Below are 17,484 nucleotides of genomic sequence, written 5' to 3'. Positions count from 1 at the left end.
AGCTGCTGCTCCAGGGTCTGCATCAGTCCCAAGGTCCCGTTGGCACTGCCAGGAATAGGCAAACGTTGGCACTCTGATTGGAGGCAGAATCTTGACATTCTGAGGCAGGGACGTCCGAACAGTGTCACAGAATCTTTACAGTGCAGAAGAAGGGCATTCAGCCCATTGATTCTGTACTGAAGTTAACTCCTGATTGACATTTAATCCTGTCAGCATTTCCGAAAATGACTGTGGCAGGGTGGCTCCTGACTTTCCAGCCGGTGAACAGAGCCACTGCCGTGCGCAATCAATTCAGTCCTGTGATGCATCATGTTTAACATGTTATTATGTTTTAGAGGTTTGGCTTGTTGGTTTTGGGGAACTAAAAGATAGAACTGAGTTGATCGCATGGTGTTATAAACTATCGTGCCAAGTTAGTAGTGCTTGCTTTTTAAATTGCCTTTTGTGTATAATGAAGTTTCTTTTTGTTAAAACATGAAATGTTGTGGCATTGTTCAGATAATTAATTATTGGCTGTTGGATTTCTTCTTTAAACATTAACAGTCCCTAACAGGGTCACAACACTATCCATTTGGCTGGTCTGAGAGATCACGGGCTCAATTCTCCATTCCTGAGACTAAGTGTCACCACAGGCGCAGGACCCGTGAGCTTCCACGACTGCAAAACTGGCGCTGCACCTGGACCGAGTCAACGACTGTGCAGGGGCTAGCACCAGCATCACGTGAACACAATCGATTCCAATGACAAACTTTGAAGGATTCACGGGACATGCTGCAGCCACATATACACATTATAATTGCCAAACATACTCATCCCAGCCAACAGGATGGCATTGGTAGCGCTGGAGCACACCCATCCTGCTGATGGGTCGGCTGAGGGCAGCTAGGGGGGGTGGCAGGGACGGACATCCATTTGGCCTGTTGCCCTAAGTTCACAGTGGGCAGTCAGTGGTGTGCGCAGCTGCATGGCTGCCTTTCAGGCCATGATAATGGTGTTTCATGCGCGTCCACCCCGACTCCACAGCCCACCTCCTGGCTAACCCCCGCTCCTCCCCCTGGTCCTGGCAGAAGCCCCCCCAGCCTGCCGCACCACTGAGCACACCCATTCTGAGCACTGCTGATCAGTGCTCCTGCTGCTGATCCTGCAGTGACCCGTCCTGCTGATGGGTCGGCTGAGGGCAGCTAGGGTGGGGGTGGCAGGGGCGGGCATCCATATGACCTGTGGCGAATAGCGGGGAGAGACCCAAAATGGGTTCTGCACCAGGCGCCAAACAGAGTGTAATGCTACTGGTGAAATCTTGTTCGCCCCCTTGCTGGGTGTGAACCAAATCTGCATATTTAAATGAGCATTTAAATATGTTGGGTGCGATTCAGCGACCCTGTTGCGCCCGGCGCGGATCCGAATGCAACTGGTGAATCGCGAGTGAGCCCCAAATCTGGCTCCGCACCATGCGTGTGTCACCCGACTCACTCCACCCTTCCCAAACATCTGCTGCCTCAGCCAATAGTGTTTAAAGCAGCAGCTGAAATAAGTGTCAGAGGCTTCCTCAAAAGCCAAGAACAGTTGAAAGGGCTTCAAATTCCCTGACCGTCTTTGAAATGCAAAGCTCTTATTCAATTTCACACAGCAATGCATTGCACTCTCCAATGATTGGCAGTATTATTATGAGACAGTTGCTAGGCGAATTGTTTATCTATCGTTCCCTTCACGTTTGAATGCACCTCCACTACCCTGCTTCGATACTAACCGCAATACTTATAAACACCACACTTTTACTATGATTGACAGCTTCTCACCACATCAAAAGCAGCTAAGTGCTTTCTGCTGTGAATAAGAGGAAGTGAAACCATTTAGCTGCTGCTTTAAACATTTTTGTCTGAGGCAGCAGATGTGAGGGAAGGGTAAGTGAAAATGTAGTAAACTTTCACTGAACTGCCTGGACTGCTCTTCAGCTTTCAGTTATGGGTCTCTGATTGGGGGTGTCTGATGTGGATCTCTGGTGGCAGTGACTGATTGGGGTCTCTGATGATGTCTCTAATCTGGGATTTGATGGGGGTGGGTCTGATGTAGATCTCTGATGGGGGGGTCTGATGGAGGCTTTGATGGGGGCTCTGATGTGGGCCTCTGATGCAGTCTGATGGCATGTCGAATGGGGAGGTTTGATGGGGGATCTGATGGGGGGCACTGAGGGAGTTGATTGGGGGGGGTCAGTGCAAGGGGTGTTAGTTTACCCTCATGCATGTGTGCTGTGGGGAGGATGTCCATTATTCCTGTGGTGGGGGGAGGATGCCCCTAATTGTCAGCAGGTGGGGGGTAGGGTTAGCATTGTGGGGGGGGAGGAGGGCCTTCTGATGGATTTTGGGGGCCAGCTCAGTTATGCTGTGACCCCCTTGACCCACCTCAGGAGCCTCCACATAAGGGTAACGTTTAGACAAACTTGCACCAAAGCCTGCCCGGTGGAATTCCCGCTGTGGGGTTCGGAGCATAACCGGGGGATAAATATTTGGGACATGGAGCCCATTGATGGCATTAAAATTTATTTAAATGTTTCATTTGCATCCTACCGCCGGCGCAGGGCAGGAGCGCGCTGAGGCCGCTGGCAGAGGATCGAAGCATTGCAACGATGCCAAATCCATTTTTCCTTTAACATTCCAGTCTCAGGGCAGCAGGGTGGTGCAGTGGTAGCACTGCAGTCTCACGGCACTGAGGTCCCAGGTTCAATCCTGGCTCTGGGTCACTGTCCGTGTGGAGTTTGCACATTCTCCCCGTGTTTGCGTGGGTTCCACCCCCACAACCCAAAGATCTGCAAGGTAAGTAGATTGAACACGCTACATTGCCCCTAAATTGGAAAAAATGAATGGGGTACTCTAAATTTATTTTAAAAAACATTCCATTCTCTTCCCGATCGGAAATCCCGATCGGAGTGGCATTGAATGGAGAATCCATCTCCACATATACTAAAACTGTACAAGGAATCACTATGCACTGGGAATTCCTTCAATATAATTAATTGGTAGAACATAGGTGTGCAAGCTCATTCTTTCACATCTTATCATCACAGTTGCTAAACTATCTTCTCAATTGAATCCCCTTGAATCGACAACAACCTCTCTTTTTCATTTAAGTGCTATTTCTCAGCTCTGTCCATCAGGCAGCTGACAATGGCTCCTTCAGTGCTTTTCAGGTGGTAGCTGGCTATTAAACTTTTAAGAATGAGACTGTGTGGGTTGGCTTACGATCCTTTGCTGACAAAGTCTCCCTGGTGTGGACTTGTTACCATGACACCTTAGAATGGTCATTTAACTTCCATTCGATTTTACGAGCGAATTTGATTGGAATTTCCACTAGAATTTAGAGCATTTAGAGCAATTGTATCATCCACATAGCTTTCCTCAATTTTAGGCAAATTCTTACCGACCTTGCAAAATATCTTTTGTTTCCTGTGGACTGCATGTATGTTTTATCTATGAATAGTGAGGAAGTGCTGCATCTAAAGTGAAGGAGCAAAAAGCCTTATTGAAATGATTAAAACTGCTTTTACACTGCTGATGCTGGGTGTCTGGGTTCACGAGCTGACAGTATTTACGCTACTACATCCAGCTCCTTGTGTGAGCGGCAGGCCTGTCGGTCCACAAATTACAATTTTGCATCTAGGATACGTGCAGCAAACCTCATGGTGTGGATGTTGGTAGGCAGCTGACAGATGTTGGTCTCCCAGAAACTGAACTAAAAGCAACTGAAAACTAATCAATACTGGAATGATTAGTTCCTTTGGGGCTTGCATTTTAGCTCCTCCTCTACACCCTCCCACACAAGGAATTGAATCTTTGTTCCACCCATTATTCCTTGCGCACAGGCCTTTCCTCAGGTTCTGTGTCGAAAACTGAAAATTGGACAAAATAGGGATATAAGTAAGGTTGGAGGATTGGGTTGGAGTGAGAGGTAAGGGAATGGTAGAAGTGTTGTTTTGTACTTTTGTTGCCACCTTACATTGAACGTGTTCTTTTTTCTCATCAAACTTTTCCGGTAAGCTGGTGTAATCAATGGCTTCTGTCAGTGGTATAATTACATACAATATAATGACGTTACACTACGACAGTGTAGTGGTTATGTTACTATTAATAATCCGAAGGCTATGAATTCAAAGCAAGACTTTGAGAAGTTTTAGAATCTGACTTCAGTTCCAATAAAAGTTGGAAATTTGAAAAAAAAGATGGCATTAAAAAAAAGTGCCCCGTTGTCTAAAAATCCAACTGATACTAATACCCCTGAGGGAAGAATACTCCATGTCCTTTCCTGGTCCAGTCTATGTGTGACTCCAGTCCCACATCAGCATTGTTAACACTCAAAGTGGGCGTGATTCTCCGAGCCTGCGCCGGGTCAGAGAATCGGCAGGGGGCGCGCAAGTCCCGCCACGCCGCTCCAACACCAGGCCGCCGATTCTCCGGATCCATCAGATCCCACCCCACCAGAGTGATGGCAGAAACCACAGGGAGCTAGACAATTTGGAAAGAAAACTGGGCTATGCAGCTGGAGAGCTAGATGCCAGTTTTCTTTTAGAAACTGACACCTTGAAAAAATATCAGAAAATTCTGCCCTGTATTTTGGAGTACCAAGTACCACAGGAACAAAGCAGTTCAAGGAAAATCCCCAGCACCACCTTCTCAGGGAAATTAAGCCAATGTCACATACACATCCGCTAATAGCATTTAAATCCATTAAAATGTATTAAAATGAGGTTCACACCCCTCTGTGGGTGCCGATCCCTGTCATGTCTCTGTGGAGTTTATTTATAAACTTTGGAGTTATTTATAAACTCCAAAGGTGTAACTGCAAAGTCAAAATAATAAGAGGTTGTATTTCCACAAGGGTTTGTCTGTTCATTCTTTTTCTGGGGTTTCCACTGATCTCTCACTGAAATTATTATTTTTTTAAATTTAGGGTACACAAGTTTATTTTCCAATTAAGGGGCAATTTAGCGTGGCCACTCTACCTAGCCTGCACATCTTTGAGTTGTGGGGGTGAAACGCATGCAGACACGGGGAGAATGTGCAAACTCCACACGGACAGTGACCCAGAGCCTGGATTGAACCTGGGTCCTCGGCGCCATGAGGCAGCAATGCTAACCACTGCACCAATTTGCCGCCCCACTCTCACTGAAATTAGAAGACAATTGGAAGATTCCCTGTGGAAATTCATCCCCATGAATAGAACTTTTGAGCAAATAGTGTCTGATTGATTAGATTGCTTCAGAGCTGATTCTTGTACAAATCTTCAAACACACTTGAATGTGCCATTATACTAAACAGTCAAGAGGTAATTCAATGCTGTAATCACAGCAGTTCTAAACAAAGAAGGTTCCCCAGACAAAATACAAAGGGTGCGATTTAAGGGCCACATACTACTTGAACGGCAGCGTAAAGCAGCCGGTAGATCCCGGGAGGCCACATTTGGGATTTCCCCAGCTCGCCACACCTCACGAGATCTAATGGGATCCAGCGAGACTCGCGATCTGGATCCTGCCCATTGTGGGCCGGATCAGTATTTGGTAAATCTGCATATTAGAATGAGTAGCTAGTCTCACTTTATTCTTTTTGGATAAATTTAAAGTACCCAATTAATTTTCTTTCCAATTAATGGGCAATCTAGCATGGCCAATCCACCTACCCTGCACATCTTTGGGTTGAGGCCCATGCAGACATGGGGAGAATGTGCAAACTCCACATGGACAGTGACCAAGGGCCGGGATTGAACCCGGTCCTCAGCTCCGTGACTAACAGGAGTGCTAACCTCTGCGCCACCGTGCCGCCACGGTCTTACTTTTATATGCAGCTCACCTGATCTACCCAAAACATTGGGATCTAACCCCTTTGCCTCGGAGACTTTAGCCAAGAGCTGTTCAGTACTGGTCCTCACAAACGGGGAACCAGGTGAAAAAGGCACTGTGGGGTCTCCCTGGGGATCGTAGTTCCCCGGGTAGTTGGCCTACAGGCAGCGTGCACACTGGCACTGCTGGTGCCACCTTGGCACTGCCAGACTGGCCCCCTGGCATCCTGACAGTGCCACCTGAGTGTCAACTTGGCACTGCCAGGGTGCCCAGGTGGCACTAGCAGGGGCACTGCCAGACTGGCAGAGTCAAGGTGGCAGGCTGGCATTTTTCCCGTGCCAGGGATCGGGCCTGGGAGTGTCCTTGCCATGCAAGGTGGGGTGCGAAGGGCCCCGCAGGCCCCCTTATAGGTGAGTTGGGGCATTGGGGGGCTGTGGGATCGAAAGATCAGGACGCCATTTTTCCTCCAGCACTGAGGGGTTCTGGCGAGCGGAGCTCCTCCGTGCAGGAAGTGCAATTAAAGGCAGCCTCAAGAACGTATCCCGCTGAGCCACCAAATAAAAACAGTGCTGATCAATACCGCGGTCGTTCCCAGCTACAAACGGCTTGTAGCGCTCGGAACAACCCTTCGGTTCCCGCTTAGATCGGACCGTGGTTTATTTTTGGTTAGATTGCGCCCAAAGATTGTTTAATAACATGCAAATATTCTGCTTGATTTAGTTTACAAATTTTGGTACCTGCAGCTAGCCTACAATTGCCATGCTGAGATGTACCTGTTGAAAATACTGCCTTGTTTGCTCAAAGACATTTTCAGGTTACAAGGTAATATCCTGCTTTTTTCATTAATCTGGAATCAAAGACTTGTATTTGGAGAGCACCCAATCGTGTCTCTAAAAGAGAGTCCCAGAGCACTTCGCACAATGAATTTCTTTAAAGTTGTCTCCCTTGCTATGAACAATATTGTCGTATACAGTAGCAGACATGAAAGGCATGTAACCTTTTTAAATTGGTATTACTCTTCCAATAAACTTGAAATATTAGAATGTTAAGCACTTTTCTCCAATCTCCTTTCCTGCCTAGATCCACAGACACAGGCAGGACAACAGTTCCAGAATTCCTGTGGTTTATCACCTCAGTCGCCATTTTTCATGTGCGATTTGAGTGTTGGCAAGTTATTCCATCACATGCCGTCATTCCCAAGCCACTTTTAGTCAATGTCCACTTACGCTTAACTTGAATTTGGAGAGCACCTAATTACTTAACTTCCATCAGAAATTACTGGATGGTGAAGCGAAGAGTGAATACTGACTAATTTCTCCTCTTCCTCGCTCAGGAGCACTGAAAGTGATTCAATTGCTCTAACTCTGCCACACGCTGAGAAAAGCTAACCTAAGGTAGACTGTGAACCAACCTAGGTCCCACCTGCTTTACATGCCTTCAGTCGTGCACCAAGGTTTCCACACGCGTTTACCAACCCAGCTATTTTGTATGGTTTTCATTTTTTAAAAATTTCATCGCAGTATTATTTAACAAATACTTCAGGGTAATGCTCACAATGAGACTGAATTAAATATTTTCGTGAGGTTAAAATGCGCAATGAGCTTGTCTGCTGGGAGGGCAGCATGGCATCCTGCACTCAACTTGACATTGAAGTCGCTGTGAACTGCAAGACTAGGGAACAGCAAGTAAAGCAAAGCTTAGACAAATAATTGTGACTATCCCAAAGAGCAGGACAGCTGTCCCATGATTTCAATTCATTACACAGATAAATTCCTTAGAAACCATTCACATGTAATCAAATAAAACCCACAAGTACCATTTTACATGCCCAACCTGGAATATCCCTTCAAGGATTCACAAAGCAGTCAATAGTACTCTGGAGAGGGATAATAAGGCTTCTCGGTTTCTGAACAATGGCAGCTAAATTTTAATGCTTTAAACTACTCCAGCAGTGTAACATAAGAAAAAGAAATGGATCTTTTAAAAAAGATTTTAAAATTTCCACACAGCTCATGCCTCAACTCTATTTTTCCACAACTAAACTTAACTTGACGATTTGATGGCTGTGTTAAAGAAAAATAATGCAATATATATAAAACTGAACGTAAATATCTTCCAGGTAAAGCTTCTAAAATTCTGACTCGACTAATGAAGAAATCCCGCAATCAAAAATTTGTACGTGGAAATAGGTGAACAAGTAGTAAGCAATATGGTGTTTAACATATGTTTAACAACACAATGAACACATATATAACGGTGACACATATAAGTACGTACAAACAAAGCAATACAGATAAGTAACATATTTATAATTATAAATTTTAAACTATATATACATTATGCTTATAAAATACATGTTGTAGTTTATAAGACTTTATAATAAATGAGATTGAGTCACAGAAAATGACAGTGAATTACTTGGAATGGTTCTATTTCATGGATACAATATACTGAGATAGCGAGAAAGAATTATAATCATCCAATTTGATATTCATATGCAATTTGCATGTACCAAATGTTAAAACCTTTAGTCTATTTCCATTTTATATATGGAGATGGGCCCAGTGTTTAAACTGTTCTCTGTTGTTGCAGACAATCTAAACTGCTCTATGTCACATTAATGTCCTATTACAGTAAATGTCAATTCTGTCACATTTTATGTCTAGTGTTAGCAGTTCTAAAATGAAAATCATTTCAGATAAAACATGAAAACATTAATTCAGTGCAATTCACCAAACTCTTTTTGTAGCCGTACTGGTCTTCAGAAAATAATCAGAGCCTTCCCAATGTTGCTAATAAAGATAGCTCTGACTACCTCGGACACTTTATAATATTTTACACTTAGTTTATCCACAACAGCTCCTAAATTTAAATGTCACTTTCCTGCAAGTCACAGCTGTATTGCGGGAGCTCATTTATAATGCGTTGCCTTCTATGTAGGGTATTGCTGCTACTTCTCTTTTTGCGCACTATACCTCAGTAGCAATCACAGGACAAGAGAGTGCACAAAGCGGATGCTGTTTAATAAATATTTTAAGGTAGTGAGATAAAAATCCATTTAAGGAAAATGTTGAGAATAATGTAGCAACCCTACATTCCTGTCACCGTCATGCTTGAACAGTCAAAACTGAACAAGGGAGCCTGTACTGCCGAATGGTTGATAGTGCCAAACCGAGATTGAAAACTTCAAATGTAACATTAACAATCACTGAACATCATTGCCGCGCTTTTGTTGCTAGACGTACTTGATGTGTTGAGTGAACGAGATCAAGAAAATTACAGATAATTGTGAAGGAGATGATCATTATAAATAAAAGATGACACGTGTTATCATCAGGTTTAGTAAATTACATTCTGCTTCCTGAATTCTTGTCTGAAATACTCAAGAAATTAATAAACGTACACTTTTAATTGACATTATATAAACAATATAAACTTTCCAGCATACTCCGAGATGACATATTAAGCTCTTCAAGCTGTTGAATGGACTGTGGATGTACAAAACCTGTTGAATTATACTCATGCAGAGAAACTGGCATATTACAGTGTACAAGAGGCTCTTTCCCACTACCACGATTGAGTGCTGTGTCTACTTAATAACCAGTAACAGTTGTACGTTTCACAGAGTATTTTAATAGATTGGAATTGCATAATTTCAAACTGGATTCAAAGAACAAAAAACATATGCTTCACCTCGCGGAGATTTTATTTGATTGATTCTTGGGGAATGTAGGCAAAAATAAAATGCTAAATTAAGGAGAGAAAAAAAAATAGGAATAGACTTTAAATTGAAAGGTGGTTCTGTCTTCTCTTTTTTGAGCTGTTTAGCTGTGCAGAGGCAGTGAATGACAGCTACCCAGCTTGAAGCCTACAGAAAACACTGCCTCCCTCTTTCAGTCGCTATGGTGTGGCTTTTTCACACGTTCCTTCCCCAGCAGTGTTTGTCCCCAAACAGAGGAATAGAGCACAATAGCATTCCAGCTGCAGCATCCCCGCCACCAAAACAACCATGTAATGGGAATGCTAATTAGATGCTACTGCCCAGAGTGGCTGAAAGTGTTAAGTTTTCTAAACTTCATTTCAGAAGTAATAAAGAAGTGTGTGTGTGTGTGCGGGAGGGGTGAGGGTTAGCAGTGCTAGGGAATGGATTGCACAGGTTTAAGTCTTAATTCCTGACTTAAAAGATATTAAACGGACATTTGACGAGTCAACAATTTAACTGAGCCTGACTCACGGCGAAATCATAGCAACTGGTTTTTACTATCAATTTGCATCTTTCATCTCCACACCGCCAGCTTCAAAATTGAGTCTTTATAGATCTTAAGGCTAAAGAAACAATAAAGCATTTTTAAATAGTCTAGTTTGATTATTAGAATATCATTCTTCATACCATTTATCTGGAATCCAAGCAGCGACTTATCCTGTTTTACTTATATTTTGTTTTTAAAATGTTTTTGCTTGCTATATTATTAGTTAATTCACTGATTAAATCACAGAATTATGCTTTTAAAATGTGCCTTTTTAAAGACATGTACTTCTGCTGTAGCTGAGAAGAAACTGTGCCCATGAAGGAAAGGGAAGGGTGGTCTGTCATTTTTCGAGAATGAAATATTTGCATTCACAGCATTCCCGAGTGTGTGAATTGCTGTAACATTTCACAGTGTGTCGCAGAAAGATTAGGCACATGACATCTTACACTGAAAGACAGATACAATTAGCATCATTATTGTTGGCTCAGAGATCACAGTGAAAGTATTCTGGCCTCCACTGGGTACTGGAACACATGTAATACATGTCACATTTATTTAATGACATAAGTGCCAATCACTGTCTATAACTATAACAAATACAACTGAAAAGTAGCCTCTTTAAAAGTGTTATATCTCACCTGCTTACTGTAAATCCTTGCAGGCGTCAGCTTTTGGTTTATGGCCCATAGGACTCCCTGGATGTATGTCTTAGCTCCTGATGGGATGAACCCTTCCCCCTTAGAGACCCAGACAGGTCCACGGAGAGGTGTGGTGGAATTCTGCAGGCACTTGTCGAGCAATGGAACTGCAGAGAAACAGTATTTAAAAAAACAAGTACCTTACATCCATTCTGACCCACAGCTACATACACCAGCCTGAACTACACTGTTTTCAGAACCGGGCCCAGCTCACGGTATCTATCATTTATATGTGACCTGAAGAAGCTCTGACAAGAGCAACTCCTAGATGACTAGTGGTCACCACCAAGTGTAAAAGATATATATATACATATGTACTGAGCCCCCAACTGTAGGAATTGTGAAGCTTCCCAAGTACACCTGAATAGCTCTGAAGTGTGCCTAACTAACTGCACACAGTGTCATGGTGTGCACTGATTGCCTTATCTTCTCATTTATCACAGATGAGTTGAAGCAAGCCTTGCTGAAACATAACTTGCATTGTTCTGAAACTTACATTAGCCGTTTTTTTCCAAAAGTGATTTCCAGCCCAGGGGAGCAGATGTGTATGATAATTACAATTGTCATAGAAGATATCGAGCAAAATGCCAGACATTTTCCATTGACCTTTATGGAGCTTTGTGCAACTGAACTGCAAGTGTACTGAATTGTACTCTCGTTTCCATCCAGAAATTAGCCTCAGCTTGTTTTTGTGATTCTCTAAGCATTTATGATGAAGTTGCATTTAAACATTTAAAAAATGAGGGTAATTAACTTGCAAGTTACCAGTGTTATCACATTTATATTCATGGCGCACATTAGTGTTAAATTATTTAATTAAAAAACGGAGTTTACAACTTGAAAATTCACAAAGTACATTAAAAAGTCTTGGCTGGAATTCTCCGGCCGTTGGGATTCTCTTTTCCCACTGGCAGCACACCCCTGCCCGTGGGATTCCTTGTGGCGTCAGGTGGCTTCAACGGGAAATCCCATTGACAAGCGACGGGAAGATAGAATCCAACCGCCAGTGAACAGCACACCGCCACGAAACATGCGGCTGGGAGACCAGAGAATCCAGCCCCTTATTTCTGGGGGTTTCTGCAAAATATGCCAAGGCAGCCAAAAAAGACCATCAATTTTCAACGGGACCAGAAAATCCTGCCCGATAAATCCACATTAATTCTCAGTTTTTCTATTAAAATATAATAATTTGTGACTATCAGCAATATTGAATAATTGTTTTTAAAAATCTGTGCCTTTTAAAAGCAAAATACTCCAGATGCTGGAAATCTGAAATAAAAACAAATGCTGGGGATATCAGCAGGTCAGGCAGCATCCGTGGAGAGAGGAACAGAGTTACCGGGCGGGATTCTCCAAGGGCCGACGGCAAAATCGGAAAAAGCGATTGGGCGGAGAATTGGTCGTGAGGCCAAAATCGTGGTTGGCGCCGGGAGCCCACCAGAATGCCATGCTCCGGTGCCTCGACAGCAGTTCCACTCCGAACGTAGAGTAAATACCGTCGATATACCATTACCAGGCCTGAAACGGAGAATCCCGACCCACATTTTTTAACCTGATGGCCTTGGAAGGTCATCGACCTGAAGCTCTGTTAACTCTTCTCTCTCCACAGACGCTGCCTAAGCCGTTGGATATTTCCAGTATTTACCACGCTTTCAAACCCCTTTTCAGGTGTCTTGGGATTAACTTGCAACAGCCCACGTTTACCGACATGAAGATTTCAAATAGCTGTCTAAACACCAGTGTATGTCATCCTGATCACTCTTTCTCAGACAAAATTAAGCCAACAGCTGCTGTGACTTTTTGTTTATATGTTCGCCGTCACATTTATTGTCCCTCGGGTGCTGACGAGAAATGGTTAAGCAGTCATTTTTCTTAAATATTGATGCCTATCTGAATTTGTTTTTTTTTTGATTAACCACTGAATGGAATGACAAGTGCACGATTGCTGTACTTAAAGCAATCTTTCACAGCTGCTTTGCTTTTCCAGTGATCCTATTAAATTGACAGGCCCAGCCTGCAGGGGAAGCAGCATTGCAGTTTTGGAACATGATGTTGATTTTTCTTTTTGTTGCTCAGTGCACCTAATGGAACATGGCTTTATCCCCGAGAAAATAAAAAAAATTACTTCGGGTAATATATTTGTACAGCCATAAAGAAAATCCAAGCAACTCTCGCTGCAGTCTCTGTTCAGCACCTGGGTTCTTTAGCTTTGTGCCTCTGATGGAGGTTTGCAGTCTGCCAATAAATGTGCAGTAGGCACGCAATCAAGTAATTCTTCGCTGATTTGTGCATTTTATTTTCCCTTCTTAAATTGTTGAAGTGGTTATGCATTAAATATGCTGGCAGATCTTCTGCTTGAGCAAGTGGAGCAAAATGTGTAAATCGTTCATGGCTTGCTGCTTCAGTTCAAGGATTGTCATTGATCATTTGTAACTATATCCACTCCTTGTTCCATGAAATCAAGTTTGGAGTAATGGGTTCATCAGATGCAGGGTTAAATTGAGAGTGAAGAGGCTGTGTGTCTGTAAAAGAGAGTTGCCATGTTCCAGGCCTGCCTCAAAACAGCATGGGATCGAAGGGTGATATTCAAAACCACTGCACTCATCATACGCTTGCTGCTTCTGAATGGGGCCTAGTCATAGGGAGCGCTTGGGCTTTTACAATATTCTTTATCTCTCTTACTTATTCTACCACCCAGCTTCCTCATCTCTTAACTACCGTTGGGGTGTAGCATAACAATTTAGAGTATTAACTGACCTAAATTACAAGGTCATCGTACACAGAGAAGTGTATCAAAACGTAATAAGAAAATGCAGGTTAATCTGCTCCTGAACCTGACTACTGCGGCGATGGAGCTAATAATACGTTGATGTTGTGTGTTTCAATTTCTTTCTGAATGTGGGGCTTTCTTACCACTCAAAGCTTACTTGCCTGAAAAATTTGAAAACAGATTTATGTTTTGCTCAAAACAAAGACAATTAATATCTCTCATGATCTATTAATAGCAGCTTGGTGTAATTAAAATTAAAAAGCTTGCTGTACGTCCTGAACATGAATGATGCACGGAAGGTAACTGTATGCACTTTCACTTTGAACAGAGTAAGTAGATGGGATGCTGATGAAGAAACAAGAGCAGGGCTCTGCTATGTTACGGATTAATATATTCGGAGGTTATCAGCATTTTTGTTCCATTTGGTTTCATTATCACTGGAACAAAATTATTTCAGCAACATGTTAACAAATGTTTAAAGTGTGAGCACTAAGTGCTACTATGGGTCCTCGGGGTAAGAATTAGGACCAGACACAGGTACAGGATACATTGCTGAAGTAACTCAGTGGGTTTCGTGGTGGCGTGGGGTGGTTACAATGGGGAATCCCATGGACAAACGGCAGGGCGATAGACTCCCGCATCTAGCGAACAGCACGCGGTCGGGAAATACGCGGTTGGCAAACCAGAGAATTCCACCCACTGTTTGCACCTTTGCAGGCCCCCAGTGGCCCTCTGAAGCCTCAGGAGGAAGACTGGAGTGGGAGCAGTGGGAGGTGAGTGGGAGCAGTGGGAGGTGAGTGGGCAATTATGGGTTATGTCTCTTAAATGAAACCTTGGGTGGGATTCTCTGTTTCAGAAACTAGGTGTTGACGCCGGGACTGAATCGGAGGACTTTTACGACTAGTAAATTGATGACAGTCCCGGAGCAATTCATGAACCGTGAATGGGCTAGAACCGGCACCACATGTAACTCAATCGGTTTCCGATTTGACGGGGTCGGGATTGCCAATCGAGAGGCTGACAAGCTGCAGCCGTGTATAAGCACTCCACCCCACAAATACTTATCCCAGCCAACAAGATGGCAGCACGAAGACCTGATTTGCGGACGCAGAGCTCGAGACCCTGCTAGAGGCAGGAGGAGAGGTGGGCCACCATGTTCCCCGGGGTGGGAAGGAGGCTGCCACTCGCTGCCATACACCGCCTGGGCGCAGGTGGCAGAGGCCGTGAGTCCCACCACCAGGACCGGACAGCAGTGCCGAAAGAAGTTGCGTGATCTCCTCAGGGCGACCAGCACAAGTAGGCAGCACTGTTCCCCGGCACCATTCCACATCCCACACACCCATAACCACCTCCCCGTCCCAACCACCCGGATGATGCCCGAACCCCACACGCCAGCAGTCTGTTAGCATCACACCCTGCACCACATGCCTGCACCCATACCAGGTGCCATTGCTGGGTGCCATGGCCACAAAGGCCACCAGCTGCCCACCTCCTGTGTTGCACACATCCGACTGCCTAACACTAGGGCGCGATTCTCCGCAAATGCGGAGAGTCGTGAAGGCTGCCGTGAAACTGGCCATGTTTCACGGCAGCCTCCGCGCCCCCTCCCGGGACCCGATTCTGCTCCCCGGTCGGGGCTAGCAGCGGGGCCCCGTGAACCTCGGCATCGCAGGCTTAGCGAACTTCGCTAAGCCCGCGCGCCAAGGTTAACGGCGGCTGACGCAAACAATGACGTCATCACGCATATGCGTGAAACCCGCGCATGCGCGGGCCGTTATGCCCCTCAGCCACCCCGCGGACTGATCCAGCAGGGCGGCGGAGGAACAAAGAGTGCGCGGGGTTCGGACCCGCTGCCCGCGATCGGTGCCCACCGATCGCGGGCCCATGCCACCCTTGGCACGGCCGTGGTACAATCGGTACACAATCGGTGGCATGGTTCTCCAGAACGGCACTTTGCGGCCGTTTTCACGAACTGTGAGAGCAGGTGTGTTGGAGTTCGTAAAAAACGGCGAGCAGCGATTCGTGTCGTGGGGCGGCCGTGGGGGGGGGAGAATAGCGGGAGGTCGGGAAAAATGTTGGGAAGGCCCTCCCGCTATTCTCCGACCCGTCGTGTGGGGCGGAGAATCGCGCCCTGTGTGCTTTCTGGTTCCACCCGGTCCCCCTCCCCCACCCCCAGGAGAAGATGGCGCATAAGAGAGAGAGAAGACTGGAGGGAGACTGCTGAACCTGCAGCCCCTCCCTGTTGCGGAGCAGCGGGCACTGGATGTGGTCGATGGGCCCAGAGAGAAGACAGATATTAGCATCAGGAAACCAAGTGAGCCTCCACTGAGTTGCAGTATTCATATGGCATGCATGACACAGTCCAACTCCACCTCCCCCACATCATCTCCACACCACTCCCTCACCACCCACACATAACCCCCTCACGACGCCCTCACCACTCCCACACCATCCTGACAGCACCCACACACGTCCCCCTCACCACCCCCTCACCACTCCCACAACTCCCACACCTCCCTGACACCACCCCCACAAGACTCCCTCACTACCACCCCCACACTACCCCCTCAGCACCCCCACACCACCCACACATCACACCCACTCCACCCCTACACTACTCACTCACCACCCCCACACTACCCCCTCACTACCTCCTCAGCATCCCACACCGCTGAGCGCTGCTGACCTGAGTCAGTCCCAGAGGGAGGTGGCCCAGTACCTGTGCCCCATGGCTACGAGAATGGAGACTCTAGTCAAAACGAGAGTGAGCTCCAGGATTGGCAGTGCCAGGTGGCTAGGGAGCCCCAGGGGTTTGCTCCGGCCGCACTCCCATCCCAAGGAGAAGGCCGGAGACCATCGGACACCCCATATCATAGAATTTACAGTGCGGAAGGAAGCCGTTCAGCCCATCGAGTCTGCACCGGCCCTTGGAAAGAGCACCCAACATAAGCCCACCCTATCCCCGTAACCCAGTAACCCCACCTAACCTTTTTGGACACTCAGGGCATTTTATCATGGCCAATCCACCTAACCTGCATATCTTTGGATTGTGGGAGGAAACCCACGCACACACGGGGAGAACGTGCAGAGAGTGACCCAAGCCGGGAATCGAACCTGGGGCCCTGAAGCTGTGAGAAACTGTACTACCGTGCTGCCCACATGGGAGGGGGAGTTGTGGGGCCCCGTGCCGGTGACCCCCACAGGGTTGCTGCCAGAACACAGTAGCACCTTAGACTCCCTCCTCATGTCCGTGGCGCATCTGGTGGGTGGCGTGCAGATCAGGGTGGCACCACATCACCTGGGACACTGGAATGACTGCGGGCACAGTCGCTCCAGAGGTCGGCGCTAAAGAGGACTCAGGTCACAGGCGGGAATCGCAGATGGCCGCCTCCAATCCTGATGAACGGCCTAGGGGTCCACCTAGAAAAGCGTTAGGGCCTGTATGGCAAGAAATCATAGAATCATAGAATTTACACTGCTGAAGGAGGCCATTCAGCCCAGCAAGTCTGCACCGGCCCTTGGAAAGAGCACCTTAAATAAGCCCCACGCCTCCACCCTATCCCCTTTATCCCACTAACCCAGTAACTCCATCTAACCTTTTTGACATAAAGGACAATTTATCATGGCCAATCCACCTAACCTGCACATCTTTGGACTGTGGGAGGAAACCAGAGCACCCTGAGGTAACCCATGCAGACACAGGAGGAGAACGTGCGGACTCCACACAGACAGTGACCCAGGCCAGGAATCGAACCTGGGACCCTGGAGCTGTGAAGCAATTGTGCTAACCACTATGTTACCATGATGCTCACGAGATTTTACGGCCTCGTCATGTCACCCAGTCGGGTGCAACAAGGCCTTTCAATTGGGACCATAAAGTTTAGTTTGCATTAGTGAACAAATCAGAACCAAATGTATTTACAGTAGAGGCCCGTCTGT

At 46.0% G+C, this 17,484-nt stretch overlaps 1 protein-coding gene and 1 long non-coding RNA gene across 2 annotated transcripts in view; one reads left to right on the top strand and one right to left on the bottom strand.

Moving 5' to 3' along the window:
* The window catches only part of LOC119971775 (doublecortin domain-containing protein 1-like), a 695,221-nt gene that overhangs the window by 494,429 nt on the left and 183,308 nt on the right, over nt 1-17,484 (bottom strand). Inside the window, exon 8 of the mRNA XM_038807879.1 lies at nt 10,716-10,882. Coding sequence (XP_038663807.1) covers nt 10,716-10,882 — 167 coding nt within the window. The remainder of the gene's footprint in view (nt 1-10,715; nt 10,883-17,484) is intronic.
* LOC119971776 overlaps nt 1-17,484 on the top strand; it is a 37,657-nt gene that overhangs the window by 13,130 nt on the left and 7,043 nt on the right. The gene's annotated exons all lie outside the window — the stretch shown is intronic.

This window comes from Scyliorhinus canicula, chromosome 9 (genome assembly GCF_902713615.1).
Source record: "Scyliorhinus canicula chromosome 9, sScyCan1.1, whole genome shotgun sequence".
In the NCBI taxonomy this organism is placed as follows: Eukaryota; Metazoa; Chordata; class Chondrichthyes; order Carcharhiniformes; family Scyliorhinidae; genus Scyliorhinus; species Scyliorhinus canicula.
The sequence above is the reverse complement of the archived record's forward strand: the minus strand, read 5'-3'. Positions and strand labels throughout refer to the sequence as shown.